General features: G+C 41.4%; 2 protein-coding genes across 9 annotated transcripts in view; one reads left to right on the top strand and one right to left on the bottom strand.

Moving 5' to 3' along the window:
• MORN3 (MORN repeat containing 3) overlaps window positions 1-7535 on the top strand; it is a 33465-nt gene extending 25930 nt beyond the window's left edge. The window contains exons 5-6 of the mRNA XM_034791609.1: window positions 1757-1941; window positions 6321-7535. Coding sequence (XP_034647500.1) covers window positions 1757-1941; window positions 6321-6389 — 254 coding nt within the window. The 3' untranslated portion in view covers window positions 6390-7535. The remainder of the gene's footprint in view (window positions 1-1756; window positions 1942-6320) is intronic.
• Window positions 7536-12552: 5017 nt separating this feature from the next.
• Window positions 12553-15921, bottom strand: part of ORAI1 (ORAI calcium release-activated calcium modulator 1) — a 33778-nt gene continuing 30409 nt past the window's right edge. For 4 of the 8 annotated variants that reach the window (XM_034790657.1, XM_034790663.1, XM_034790666.1 and 1 more), the window contains one exon: window positions 12553-13934. In XM_034790657.1, the coding sequence (XP_034646548.1) occupies window positions 13368-13934 (567 nt within the window). In that variant the 3' untranslated portion in view covers window positions 12553-13367. Of the gene's footprint in view, window positions 13935-14115; window positions 14566-15921 lie in introns of those variants that run through there. The other 4 variants (XM_034790665.1, XM_034790658.1, XM_034790659.1 and 1 more) reach the window with 4 other exon arrangements.

Raw genomic sequence — 15921 nt, forward strand, 5'->3', positions numbered from 1 at the left:
GCCCAGATACTTCTGTCACAGCCTGGATCTGATTATAAGCTGGATTCTTTGTGGTTAAAATTAGCCAGCACAATTATTTCATGCCCACAAGCTTAATATATTCAGCTCAGTCTCTGGAAACATGCCCACGTGCTGAAAGCTTTGCAATGGGGAAAGAAAAGCAGTTCTTCAATGAAGGTCATGATGAGCTGCAACCCAAGATTAAATTGCTTATCCTGGCAGAATGCCTGGAGAGGATGATCTTAGGCTAGGGAATCACATTGATTTACTGGCTCAGTTATAGTCCATTACAGGAAGGTTTTAAACCAAACCATAGCAAATGTACAACAGAGACCAAGGCTATGAACAATAGTGTTTCAACTGCCATGGAAAGAGTGCAGATAGGACCTCCAGTATTTCAATTTATCCTGAGTGTTTGATAGAATGGGGCTATCAGGGCCAGCCTCATGACTTGCTGGGTCTCCAAGCTGCTGGGACAAGAGAACAGAAAGGATCAGAGCCTGAATGGACCTTCTGGCTGTCTAGGTGCTGGATGAAACTTCATTAAATGTGGCATCCTCATTGTCCCTGGCTCCCTTCTACAAACCCAACCTAATCCATCTGTGTAATATCCACCTTCAAAAGGGTATTCCACTTTCTATTCTGTTGCCTTTACCAAGTGCTGACAATTCCCAAATACCCTAATGTTCTCTGCAGTGTTAGTCCAAAAGTGTCACCACCACCACCAATGCAAAGGTTGCTGGAGTTCGCCTGGACCACAGGTGCCACCAACCAATGTTATAAGTAACGTAGACAAAAATTAACACTATTTCTGAGGGGGTCAGAAACACTGCAGCTAGGAAAGAGAGGCTCAAGAGGGGCCTGTTATGAAATTATCATGATGGTGACCCCGGTAATATTCCAGCATCCCTCAGAGCTGAAGTCCTAGGTGACTGCCATAATCACAGATCTAATGACGCCCCTGTGAAGGCTCTCTCATTTCCTTGCAGCTCTGTATTGTGTGTAGGTGGCACTCTTTCCTGTCCATCATGGTCTGAGTCTTAAACAATATAGAGTATAAAACCGTGTAAAAAAGAGTCTTACTTCTGTCTGCAGAAAAATTGTAGGAGGTACAGTAGAGCTAAGCAAATAATTTGTACATGTAATTTATCTAACAAATGTATTTTTCTGTGCATGAAATGTCCATGAACAAATCACATTTTCTGTGAATATTCTTGAACGGTGAATATTCTTCCTGTTTCCTGACTGCATGAGGAGAATTCTTAGAGCCAGGATTCCAGTGTGAATAGTTGTGATTATAGATCTAGGGTGCCCAGATAGCAAATGTGAAAAATCGGGACGGGGGTGGCGGGTAATAGGAGCCTATATAAGAAAAAGACCCAAAAATCGGGACTGTCCCAATAAAATCGGGACATCTGGTCATCCTATATAGATCTGAATTTGTATTCCCTAACTTTTCTGCAACATTTGTTTAAAATTTGCTATGCCTCGGCACTAAATGTGTTTACTTAGAATATTTGTGGAAAGTGAATATAACATGCATGTGAACACAGTAAAGTGAATCAATGCAACACTTAAAATAAGTATTGGTCTACATTTTTGCTCCATTACGTTTCCCCTTATGGATGGAGCCAGGCAGAAGTTTTATGTATATGTTGGCTTATCCGTGTTTTGTTGATTTGTTTAATTTCTAGTCACCTAATGAAAATGTGCACCCTTTCATTGCCTGTCCACATCTTTATTTGACCCATTACAGCAAATGAAAACCGGTATGAAGGAATGTGGAAAGAGGGAAAGAAACATGGCCTAGGAAAGTTTTTCTACCTGAATAAAGGCCAGTTGTTTGAAGGTTTCTGGGTAGCAGATATTCCAAAGTGTGGAACTATGATTGACTTTGGACGAGAAGAAGCTCCTACTCCTACGCAGTATCCAATACCCAAGGTAACTCTGCTTGGAAATTTAACCTTTGGTGTTTTCACAGACAGCACAAATTACAGCTGTCACCATTAGATTTTAAGCCATCTAAGTAGCATTTCTTTCTTCTTTGAGTGATTGTGTTCACATGGGTTCCTCACTCCAGCTCCAGGCACCAGCTTAACAAGCAGGTGCTTGGGGCGGCCAAGTGACAGGGGCGGCACCTGCGGCAAACTCCCTCTAGGAGCGAAGGACCTGCCACTGAACTGCCACCGCTGATCGCGCCTTTTTTTTTTTTTTTGCTTGGCAGAAATGCTGGAGCCGGCCCTGCGTATATGAGCTCCATTGCATGTAAGATTGGATTCCTTTGGCCAGCGATGTCTTTTAGGGCCCCACCTGTGCCCTAGATGTCCTTTTCTAGACCTTTAATCATTTTTGTTGCTCTTCTCTGGACTTTCTCCAAGTTGTCCACATCTTTCCTGAAATTTGACACCCAGAACTGGACACAATACTTCAGGCTTAATCAGCAGAGAGTAGAGCAGAAGAATTACTTCTCGTATCTTGCTTATAAGACTCCTGCTAATAAATCCCAGAATGATGTTTGCTTCTTTTGCAACAGTGTTACACTTCTCCCCAGTTCAGGAACCCCCACCCTCTTGGGACCTCAGTATAATATTAACAGGTTGTTGTGTCCCTTCTTTGAGCCCTTAGCACCCTTTACCCTATACCACCTATCAATGAAGGCTGCCCTTTTAGTATCTATTACATCATCTCAAAGGGTAGGGGAGATTCAGTCTCTTATGGTGGGTCCCCTTTATACAGTGTTTCATCCCCAGGCCTCATCCCCAATTCCTAGCCACAATTGTTTCAAAATTCCATATGAACTAAATTAATTAATCAATTTTCTTCTCCAAGCCTCACTCAACTCCAAGGAGGGGTGAGGGGACTTTGTATGCTTGATATAGTAAGGGCATTATCATACTACTTTAACAGGACAAAATCATTCAGGAACAACCTAGACTGTTTGTGGCCTTTGCAGATAGGGTTAAGGGTCAGGCAATACATATCCTCATACAGATTATGAAAATGGGACTCCAACTGTATAAGAACATGTTACAAACTAGCCAACTTAGAGCTACTTAGCCACATTACTGCTCATTCTGCTAGGGTTCAAGCAGTCTCTGCTGCCTGGTTGAAGAATGTCCCTATTTCTGAAATGTGTAGGGCAACTATGTGGAGCTCAGTCGACACATTTACAAGACACTATTCTTTAGTAGAAGCTTCCAAGTTGGGTGCCTGTTTTGGTAGAGGTGTCCTGCAGTAATTGTTTAAGTAGGACTCCTCATACCCACCTCCATTCAAAGATTGTTATTTCACCAGGAGGGGAATCCATGTGGCCAATCACTCAAAGAAGAGAGAACGATTATGTGCCTTACCCTAACTATGGTTCTTTGAGATGTGTTGTCCACATTAATTCCACAACCTGCTCTCCTTCCTCACTAACATGGGGAATTCTGTATTGGCAAAGGAACTGAGGGACAGTTGGGGTTACTGCCTTTTGTGCTCTCAGTTGGGGGAGGAGGGGAGAGCAGGCACAAGAACATCTAGGCGCAGCCCCAGTGGACACTGTTGGCCAAAGGATCTTGAACTTGTGCACCAAGAGTGCAATCTCTGTCGTCAACACATATCAAAGAACCAAAGTCACTATAAAGTAATGTTTTTTCCTCCCTTTGGTACAGTTAAAAGAGGTCACCACAAACAATGCTTCACCAACTCAAGCCTTACCAAAACCCAATGTTACATTTTTTCTCTGCTCATTCCTTTGTCTAGTTTAGATATCAAGAGCTTTGGGGCATTGGCCTTTTTTAATAGGTCTGTAAGTAGTAGGCAAACCCATGGTGCTGCAGAAATAATAAACATTGAATGGTCACTATGGAAAAATTGTCTAGATCTTAGTTGCAAAGGAACATTGAGTGACCAGATTTTTTTTTAAAGAGGGGATATAAACCCTCATGCTTCAGGCGATAAACTAACCACTAATTGACTAGGATTAGGATGAAACTTTCCCGTAGGCAGGTTATTCCATCGTTTTCCATGCTTTTTTTTTTTTTTTTTTTTTTTTGCACCTTCCTTAGAAGCAACTGATACCAGCCACTGCCAGAGACAGTCCCCATTTGTTGACTGTAGACAAATAGGCCACAACTCCCCTGTGTCAAAAATATGTTTGTGACTTTACCACATTTTTCCTTTCTAGTCTGTTAACAGGATCTACAAGTCAACATCTACCATGCAAACCACTGTGGTAGGCCTGGGTTATACTTTGTCTAGACTATGTACGTGCTAAGGTGGCACCCACACAGCCTATACATAGATAGTAAACGGAGAAGTAAAAAATGGTTACTCACCTTTTGTAACTGTCGTTCTTCGAGATGTGTTGCTCATATACGTTCCAATTAGGTGTGCGCATGCCGCATGCACGGCTGTTGGAAAGTTTTTCCCTATCAGCATCCATCGGGTCAGCTGTGGAGTTCCCTGGAGTGGCAACTCCATGGTGCTCAATATATGACCCTGCCGACCCGGTGCCCCCTCAGTTCCTTCTTGCCGGCTACTCCGACAGAGGGGTTTCGGGGCGGGTTTGGAATGGATATGAGCAACACATCTCAAAGAACAACAGTTGCAAAAGGTGAGTAACCATTTTTTCTTCTTCGAGTGATTGCTCATATCGATTCCAATTAGGTGATTCCCAAGACTTACCTAGGCGGTGGGGTCGGAGTGAAAGAATGCAGATTGTAGCACTGCTCTACCGAAGGCCACGTCGTCTCTGGCATGCTGGACAATTGCGTAGTGCGAGGTAAAGGTATGCACCGAGGACCAAGTCGCCGCCCTGCATATTTCTTGGATAGGCACCTGGGCCAGGAACATGGCTGACGAGGCCTGGGCCCTAGTGGAGTGTGCGGTGAGAGCTGAGGTCAGCACCCTGGCCAGCTCATAGCAAGTGCAGATGCAAGATGTGATCCAGTAGGATATTCTCTGAGAGGAGACAGGAGGTCTTTCATCCGGTCCACTACCACTACGAATAGCTGGATTGATCTTCTGAATGACTTAGTGCGTTCGATGTAGAAACCCAGGGCTCTGCGGACATCGAGGGAATGCAGCTGTTGTTCCTGGGGACCAGCATGAGGTTTCGGGTAAAAGACAGGCAGGAAAATGTCCTGGCTGGTGTGAAAGTTCGACACCACCTTTGGGAGGAAGGCCGGTGTGGTCTGAGTTGCACCTTATCCCTGTGGAAGACCGTTTAAGGTGGGTCCGAGGTGAAGGCCTTCAGCTCAGAGACTCATCTCGCGAATGTAATGGCGACCAGGAAAGCTGTCTTCCAGGAAAGATATAGGAGGGAGCATGTGGCCAGTAGTTCGAATGGGGGCCCCATGAGCCTCGAAAGGACCAGGTTAAGATCCCACACAGGGATAGGCTGATGGACCTGAGCGGTCTAAGCCTTTGAGGAAGCGACTGACCATAGGGCTGGCAAAGACAGAGCAGCCAGACATGCCTGGGTGGAAGGCCAAGATGGCAGCGAGGTGAACTCTTACAGAGGGCACCGCCAGATCTTGCTGTTTCAGGTGCAGGAGGTACTCCAAAATGAGGGGTACCAGCACCTGGAGGGGGTGTGTGCGGCGCTGGTCACACCAACACGAAAATCTTTTCCACTTCACCAGATATGTGGCTCTCGTGTAGAGCTTCCTGCTGTCTAGCAGGACCTGTCTTACTTGGTCCGAACACAGAAGCTCCGTGGGGTTCAGCCATGCAGCTTCCAGGCCGTGAGGTGGAGGGACCATAGGTCAGGATGACAGAGGCGACCGTGGTCCTGAGCGAGTAGGTCAGGGAGGAGAGGCAATGTGACCGGTACGTCCACTTACAGCTCCAGCAGCGTGGTGTACCAGTGCTGGAGAGGCCATGCTGGAGCTATCAGAATCAAGCTAGGGAAACGTGGAGAACTCGCTAAGCAAGACACCACAGTTCTAACGACCATCATGGGTGGTAAGAAGGAACTGAGGGGGCACTGGGTCGGCAGGGTCATATATTGAGCACCATGAAGGTGCCACTCCAGGGGGTTCCACAGCTGACCCGATGGATGCTGCTAGGGGAAAGCTTTCCGAGGGCCGTGCACGCAGTGCATGCACACCTAATTGGAATCAATATGAGCAATACTCGAAGAAAATCGATAGGCACTGCTGTCATCATAAAATGAGGAAAGTGTAGAAAGTGTTTTAAAGTATTTTGTGAAAGACTGCAGGATAAATTAAAGTCCAGTTAAGAGGGAGATTCTACAGCAGCTCTTGAATAATCAGTGTTTACAAATCCTGAGCTCTGTAATTACATTGCATAAAATATTTGTGTTTTTAATTTAGATTGAACTGGCCAATCCAGATGATGTTTTAGAAGAGGCCCAGGCAATGCTTGATGACAGCCAAGAATGAGAAAAGGCTACTGATAAAGATATGAGAAAAGAACACAAGACTCATTGCTACTTCTTCATTTGAATCATCTTTCTAGATCCATGGTATATGAGACGGTGTGTTTTGTAAAGCCAAGAAGATGCACCCAAACCCACTTTGGTCTCAAGAAATTAATTAGCTCCTCAAAACTGCCACAATGTATACTTCATTCTGAATTTCTATTCAGAAGGGATCCATTTTACTCAGGAGTTTGGAAGCTGAGGAGGCCTTATAGGAAGAAATAATTCTGTCCATATATAAATTAAAAGTAGGTGTTGACCTCCTTTGACACTATATTCTAGAAAACCTATGTCTGATTGTAAACCAATTTCCAGGCTGTTTTAATATCAGATGGCCATGGTCAAGTGGTCTGAAAGCCAAGCACACACTAGCCATACTTTCAAGTTCTAGTCACAAGAATTAAAGTAATGGCACTCTGAATTAAAGTAATTCTGGAAGGTCTGTATTTTTATTTTCTTCAAACCATAGCACTAACTCAATGTAAGGCTAGTGCTACTGTTCAAATTAAAAACAGACTAGTACAGATGGGTCAATGGAGATACGTGCTGGCATAGATGTCAGCCTGGTATTACAGAAAGAGGTGCATTCTGCTGGTGGCTGTAGTTAGGGTTTTTATATGGGCTTGCTTGACCTTGCCTTCTATACATCCCAAGAGTATTAATTTAGCTTACAAATTTCTGTACATAGGGGTAGCTTTATTGGAACTAAGAATCATTTTCATGCTGCACTGAACACCATTTAAAAAAATTAAATGAAAATGTGAGATGGAAGCTAGTTTGCAGCCAGACACAGGACTGCCATACTGTAGTGTGTTACAAAGAGGTCATTTTTCAGCAAAACGGCCATTCCCAAAACACTACCCATAAGTGCCAGGTTTATAGTAATGCCCATTAAGTTATGGGGAGATGATTTATTCCCAAAGTGACTTCTAGTCTTGATCCAAAAGGCTGCAGGTTTCATACAAGAAATTCCTTATAATCCTACAGAAGTATTTTCTAGCTCAGCTTGAAAGGGAGGTAATAGCTGTGATGTTGCACTTTATATGATTTTATGAAAATATGCTAATGAGAGTGAATATAATGTAACTGGAATATGCTTCATGCAAAAGGTCTCTTGTAAGGTATCATTACAAAGCTTATAATCTACTGAGTGTGTTCATCCTATTTGTATGAATGTATCATTCTTGTATCTGAAACTAGAAATATGAAATATAACTCTGAGGGCCTATTGTAGTTATACAAAGTGCGGGCCATTAATGGTGGTTTGGAATCTTGATGGCTCCCATCAACCAGGACAATTGACTGTGGATTGCTGTTTGCAGGCAGGCCTTCCTGAGAGTCAGGCTAGGAGGAATGAAGGCTTGAGGTCTTACAGTGCCATGTGATCATGTCACCTGAACTGGAATCCATCTTTAACCTGGTGTTTTTCCATTGAGAAGGAGGGGTGGAAACCCAGAGGAACAAAGGATTCCCGCCTTATGTAAAAGATATATAAGTGGGTGGAACAGAATAAGGGGGCGGCCATCATGAGAAATCCCCTAGCTACCACCTGAACTGGAACAAGGGCTGTACCAGGGGACAGGATTGTGCCCAGACTAGGAAGGCGTCCAGTCTGTGAAAGAAACTTATTGAAACATCTCTGAGGGTGAGATTTTAGCTGTATTCAGTTTTCTTACTGTATTAGGCATAGACTTGCAGGTTTTATTTTATTTTGCTTGGTAATTCACTTTGTTCTGTCTGTTACTACTTGGAACCACTTAAATCCTACTTTCTGTATTTAATAAAATAACTGTTTACTCATTTAACCCAGAGTATGTAGTAATATCGGGGGGGGGGGGGCAAACAGCTGTGCATGTATCTCTATCAGTGTTATAGAGTGCGAACAATTTATGAGTTTACCCTGTATAAGCTTTATACAGGTGAAACAGATTTATTTGGGGTTTGGACCCCATTGGGAGTTGGGCATCTGAGCGTTAAAGACAGGAAAACTGAAAGCAGCTTAAGAAGTGAAGTCTGCAGCTTTGGGGCACGTGGTTCAGACCCTGGGTTTGTGTTGGAGCAGGCTAGTGTGTCTGGCTCAACAAGACAGGGTGCTGGAGTCCCAAGCTAGCAGGGAAAGCAGGGGCAGAAGTAGTCTTGGCACATCAGTTGGCAACCCCAGGGAGTATCTGTGATCCAACCCATCACAATAGCTATCTATTATTATGCCCGGTCACAGCTGAAGAGGGTTTCTCCCATCAAAGCCCAAATGAATTGGCTTTTGGTAGGTGAACTAGATATGTAGGGACTGCCCAGATTAGAATTCTTCCCACATTTTGGGGAGCCACACCTATCACCCACAGACTCTAGCAGCCACAGCCCTCCATATTCCCCCAAGTTTTTTGGCCAAAAGATTCTGAAGTTTAGTTGGTCTGGTCACACCTCCACCCTCACTTCCAGAATAAGCTACTGCAGAGGACAGCTCTGTGAGATGCTGAGGGGAGGGAGTATAGTTCCCTTGCCCAGCATCCCCATGGCATGTCCTCCCTGCACAGAGGAATCACCGTGTTTCCATTAGTCTCACAGCCTTTTGTGCCTGCCTAGGGGAGATGGGAAGCTGGATTTCCCTTACATACTCCATAGTAAGCTATAATGAATTTTCAAAAACAGGTTTTGAAATACCCAGTCCTCTCAAGAACTATGTATAGTCTTAAGTACAGTGGTGGCTTCTACTAACAGTTGGTGCTCTAGATAAATGTCATTAAGTAGGCCTGAGAACCCCTCTGCGATATCAAAATGCACATCTGGTAAACAGAAGGCAAATTATAAGCCTAGCTCTACCACCACCTCTCTCTCTCTCTCTAGCCTTCAGTAAGTCACTTACCTCTAGAGCAGAGGTTCTCAACCAGGGGTCTGGGGCCCTGTGGGGGGCCACAAGCAAGTTTCAGGGGGGCTGCCAAGCAGGACTGGCATTAGACTTGCTGGGGCCCAGGATAGCAAGCTAAAGCCCCACTGTATGGGACTGAAGCACAGGGCCTGATGCCCTGCCACCCGGTGCTGAAGCCTATGCAACTTAGCTTCCCGGGGCCTCCTATAGCATGGGGCTTGGGCAGTTGCTCTGCTTGGTACCCCCTAATGCTAGCTCTGACTTTTACACGTAGAAAAATAGTTGTAGCACAGGTGGGCTGTGGAATTTTATAGCATGCGGGGCGGGGGGCTCAAAGAAAAAGGTTGAGAACACATGCTGTAGAGTATACATCATTAAGTTCAAGTCAAAGAAGGCATGCTAGTTTACATTAGATGTTTCCAAACTGGTGCAAGAGATATATGTACCTTTTGCAGAGAACTGCTATGAGGTTTCATATGTGTAAAGCACACAAGTGCCATGTTACATCAGAATGTCTGAAGCTGATTAATGAAAAACAAAAACCACGGTTAATCAATTACTATGGGATTAGCTCATCTGATTTACACTGCACTTCTGAGTATCAATAAAAATTAGAATATATTTTTGTTGAGGGTTCATTCAACTGACTCCCCAAAGTCTAACTTAAGTAGGAGCCTCCTTTAAAAAAAAAATAGTGAGTAGAGAACAATAAGGTCAGGCTTAATCCCAAGAATAAAGCAGTGTTAACGTGAGGAAAGAGACTGACTACATTATTCTCTTTACGCTATTTGTGGAGTCAGGAAGGGTTTTGTCTACACCTGGTAGCCCATGGACCATATTACACTCAAGACTCTGAATGAAGAATTACTGAACACTTAAGAGGATATCTTCACGAAGCTGAGATTATTACTGGCACCGTGTAACTAAATGGAGTAAGGTGAATGACAGTTACAAAACAAGAAGTTTGTCAGATGTCTTGGTGGCAAGACAAATTATAAGCATAATTTATTTCAATTTTAAATCTAAATAAAATATATACAGTAACTGATGTTTAAACTGTTTAAAGTAAATGATTAATACCATTAGTATAACAAGGGATCAAAATAAAATTGAGTGCACTCTACTGGTTAGAGAACAGACTTGACATCATGAGTTCTGGTCTTTATTTGTGCCTCTGCCACGCAGTTAATATGTGATTTTGCACAAGGCACATCTTTTGTGCCCATTTCCCCAGTTGAAGAATGGGGGAAATACATACATGAGCTGTGCCTAAAGGCTTAAAGTGCAGTTATGGTCAGAAAAATGACTAGGAATAGCTCTAATTTAAAAGGAATCCAAACAGCTTAAAAAACAATTAATAAGGTGCCCTGTTTACCTTGTAAAAACAACAAAGAGTCTGGTGGCACCTTAAAGACTAACAGATCTGTTAGTCTTTAAGGTGCCACCAGACTCTTTGTTGTTTTTGTAGATACAGACTAACACGGCTACCCCCTGATACTTGTTTACCTTGTACTTTTACAAACCCATATTTTCTATTTTTAAACGTTTTCCTCTGCTGTTGCTTTGTGAAAGACTCACAGAATAGGGGAAAAGTGACCTATCCAGGAGAAACAATGAAAGTGACCTCCTTCTACACACACCCCTTGGGTGGGGTTATTTATTTATTTTCTATCCTCTTTCATCTATAGTAATTTTTAAGAGTTATAAGTTGTAAGGTACAAAGCTTTCAAAAAAGTGTAATTTTATTTAAACTTGATAGTGTCCTCTAAGATATTTTCTCCATGATGCTTACTTTACCACAGCTTTCTAAAAGTCTACTTTCCCAGGATAAGTAAGGTATAATTAGATTTATCATTGTCAACAACTCAGTAAAGGATTGGCAACTGGGTTTTGTGCTCAGGCTGGTAAATTTTCATGACTATTTCAGAATACCATTTACTAAAGTTTTTACTAATTTAATCCTATTAACACTGCAGGAACAAACAGTTGTGGAACAGTGAGTGGAATTCTGCTCATCAACTATTATATTTAAGTGGCAAAAATACAACTGGTAATGTCAAAACCAGAGAGAATTTCTGTTTGACTTTCATACCCAGGAGTTTTGGGGGATGGCAACTCACAATTTATTTTTTGCTTGTGAACAGAGCACAATAGGAGCAAAAATGTCACTCAGATATAGCCACAGCACTTGGATACAATTTTTAAAGTAATTTTTCAGAATATAAACTGCACTTTGGGTCCGGTCTTGTCAACACATCTTACTGGGTATAGTGCTTGCGCTAATAAGTCAGTTGCATTGATGCAACCTACCTACTCATGATAGTAAGTACTACCCTCAGGAGCCAGTGTTTGCAAAATCAGGACCTTCATATGTAAAGCATGTTGAATTCATCTGGTAAAGAGGCCAGGTATAATTGACTACATTCAATGTAGGCATAAGCATGCACAGCTTCACTTGAAGTCAAAGAGGCATAGCTCCGATTAGGCCACGACTGAATTTGTTACCTCCATCACAAAATTACAGGATTACATTCTATATTAGCAGCTATGAGCTGAGATCCCAGTTCTGTTCCATGGGAGCTGAACATATCAGAAACTGGTAGTTTCTGGGTTCAAAGAGATTTTTCACCAACTAACCCACCCATTTCCATCCATCCATCCAGCCCTGCCCAAAAGCCACAATTCACTTTTTAATGTATCTAGAGTCACACAAATTCCGAAGGAGTTGAAGCCAAATCCTATAATCCTTGTCAAGTGTCAGTTTTTGCTTGAGGAAGAAGTTTGAATTTGACACAGTAGCTTGAGGCTAAAACAGCAGCTTCATTCAATAAAAGATGCACGTCTTACAATTAAGAAGCAATACTACTTCTTAAAATAAAAATCATTTGTTTTCATAAATAAGTCTATATGGCAATAAGTGGTCTTCCACAACATTGGAAGCAAAAATCAAGTGTAATTAAGATTTTAATATCTTAAATACAATATTTGAGGAAGCAGAAGATTTTTCTACCAAATAAGATCAAAGTGCAGCTAATTACTTGGAATTCCCACACAGACAAAGCGCCTGTTATCATTTGTATCTGAGAATTTATTAAAAAATATATTTAATATATAAAAAGTATAAAATATTTGCTATATTGGTTTGGAACCACAGCAGTAGTTCTACTGTGGTTAAATCTATACCAGTGTATGTTATTGCTAGAGAAAAGCCATTAATAGCAAGTTTTCAAGGAAGAAAAAAAAAAAAAATCCAGTGGTAGTTTCTCGATCTATTTTTAATTTTTAAAATGTTTCCTCAATGAAAACAGGCAATTTTATCACTTCTGATAACAAACATATCTGCTCCCATGAACATTAAAGCAGATATTGCTTTTTTCTATATTTTCTTCCCAAAAGAAGAGTAAAGTTAGGGCCTTAGTCCTACAGATGCAGATCATACCACATTGCAATAGGACTGGTCATGGGTATTTGGAGAGTAAGAATTTATAGCTGCCATGGCAAAAGGCCCTATAGAAATTAGTAAAGTAATAATTACTTGGCAGAAAAACATGATTGGGGGAGCTAGTGGGAAAAGGGAAGGTGGAAAAGCTCTCAATTTTACCTTTCATCAGACTTTTAGAGATCACAGCACTAGCACTGAAACCAAATGCTAATTACTACATGTCCCAAGCAATTTGTATTGTGCCATGCAACATGTATCGGACAAGCAATACGTCGTAGCTAAGACCAACATCAAATAGAGAGAAATAAGGCTTCCCTCCCACCCCTAATATATACTGAGGCCTAAAATTTAATTCCTCTTATTCATTGATATATTCACCATTCAACATTAAAAAGAAACAATCCAGAAGGTAAGAGGAGGAATGAGAAATGCATGCTCAGTGCAGCCATACCCCAACATCAGTCTCTTCAGATGTCAGTTGTCAAAGATGTCATGGTATTTTTTTACTGTAAGAAATTAGGACAGTACTTATAAATCTCTCTTTAAAATAAATCAAGAGTCCAGCTAGTTCATGCAGGGAGCAGTCAACATAGAAAGGCAGAAAAAAGATGGGATTTTTATACAAAATAGTTTTATGCAAAATGGCTGCCAGGAGGTGGCAAGGTGTCGCCTCTGTGGTCCAGCTGATCCTGGAGTCGTGCAAACTCAGCAAGTTCATTCAATTCTTGAAATTGCCTGTCTGTTTTGTGGCTCACCAGTGACCTATAGAAGTGGACTGCAAACACAATGAAAATCAATCCAAAAGGAACCATAATAGATGTTGAGGCAATGGCTGCTGCCTCTCCTGGGGTGATAGTAGAATTGTTGTCATTGGCTGAAACAAGAGGATGCCTCTTCAGTGGAAGAAATTTCACCCAACAGAGCAGCACCACCTCTGCAAGGAAGAGCAAAGTCCCAATGACAGTGGAAAATGCCCAGGCGAGCTCAATGTGCCGGTGCATACGCTCATGCGGAGACTCCTTTACAGAGTTGAGATTGTGCACATTACTAACAGCCTCTATATTTGGAAGAATGCAGGTACTTATCATGAGAGCAAAGAGGTGAACAGCAACAAGCACAGTAGTACAGGCACTGAAAGCTATCAAGAGACCTGGAGGGTAGACATGTGTTGGCTCTAGCTGAACCTCCACCATAGCCACCTGGAAAGGAAGAATAAAGATTTAAAACTGAACTGTATATTTTAAGACATCACTTTACAAACAAGAGGTTTAACATTAGCGGTTTAAACATTTCCCTTTTAGATCAATACAATATTTTAATGATATAATTTAATTCTCACTACGTCTGGACAATGAAAACAGACTTGGCAACGTCACTTACTGATTGTCATGCAATAGCACTATGCTGCAAAGTTTGGGCTCCAAACACTGCAGGGAAGTCTAAATCAGAGAGTGGATAAACATCCAATTCAAAACTGGACTTTTAAAAAACTAAAATAAAATTGAAATGATGACAATTCACATTAAAGCCTAAATTTATTTTAAATCTATTAAAATTATTTGAATGGAATAAGAAAATATTCAGACAGTATATGTTTGCTGCCAAAGTTTTAAAAATAAAAGTTAAACCACTGCACTGGTGGAAGTCACTGGCTAAGCACCTGGACCTAGGAGTTTGTTGAAGTGCTAAAGCAGCTTTTGACAGCAGTAGCCTCTTCTCCTGGTGCAGAGAATATTCTCTTTATTTCGTTTCAATAACTAGTTCATTCAAAGTTGAGAAACCAATTGGGAGTTGAAAAAGCAAAAAAGCTTCTTTTCCTTTTTAACTTCATGAACAAACACAGGAGGATCAGATCTACTACTTCTAAAAATACTGAAGGACATGATGACCAGAAACAATCAGTTCAATTTATTAGCTACAGATAATACTTCCTCTAATCAGTTGTTTTAAATGCAATACTGTTTTGATACAAAAAAAAAAAAAAATGTATATATCCTGCACATTTAAGGTTGTTTTTATTTAAGTAAAATTTAAAAAATGCACAGACATTTTTCCTTGAATTCCAATTTCCATCCATGCAGCTTGACACATTTCACAAGTAAAAATTTAATAAAGGAAATAAGAAACATATTATTTTACAACAAAACAATGTAAAAAAAATAAAGCTCTGAATAAGTGTTAAGCTAAATGATTAATTGTGAGAACAGATATAGCATATCTTCCTGGTTAGCAAGAAATACCAAGAGCAATCTAGAGACTATATTTATTTGCAATTAAATATAAAGAGCAACCAATGAGAATCAACCTCTCTTTAGGAAAACAAAAGAGTACAAATGCAAAACAAGATTAAAATAGATATTTAAATTGAGGTTTCCTGCTTGCCATGATATAAAAAAATACTACTGATTTTTAATCAAACACACTGCCATAAATCCAAACCAAAACCAGTTTCAATTATAGGCTAATATGATGAGAAATTTAAACTTTTTAACAAATCCTACACTCTGGGCCTGAGGTAGCAAATGGGGCCACATTTCACTTAATCCATTTCTAAGATACACCAATTGTAAGATGCTTTGTCAGTAAAGACAACACATAAGTTAATGCCAATAAAATAACTGCCCTGCCAATTCCAAGTTAATTTCCATAAGGCAGCCAGGCCTTGAGGATCAACATAGTGAGACTCTGTTAGGCCACAAGTGAAGTGAAACAAATTCTAAAAAAAAAGTAGGAATACTTCACTGAGAGGGTTTTGTTCCCCAGCTGTACAAAATTAGTGATTGTCAGTTTATCCATCTCTTGCGGATCTCAATTGCAGGAGTGATGCAGGCTCTAAGGATAAAGGCTATGTCCACACTGCAGTAAAAAACCTTGTGGCTCTCTGCTGACTTGGGCTCACGGGGCTTGGGCTGGGGAGCTAAAAATTGCAGTGCCGGTGTTTAGACTTGTGCTGAAGCTCAGATTTTTGAGACCAACCATGTTCTGGGGTTTCAGAGGCTGGGCCAGGAGGGGCTGGCATAGGACAATGTCAGCCTTACACTAATCTAGCAGTCCTCTGTTTGGGCAGAATATCTTAAAGCTGCATCATTACTGAAGTGGCACTTAGGAGCACAGTTGCCAACTTTCACGTGGTAAATAAGCACCCCAACTTTCAAAATAAGTAAAAAAATCAAGCTAATCCCTTTT

The sequence above is a fragment of the Trachemys scripta genome, chromosome 15 (genome assembly GCF_013100865.1).
Source record: "Trachemys scripta elegans isolate TJP31775 chromosome 15, CAS_Tse_1.0, whole genome shotgun sequence".
Classification (NCBI taxonomy): Eukaryota; Metazoa; Chordata; order Testudines; family Emydidae; genus Trachemys; species Trachemys scripta.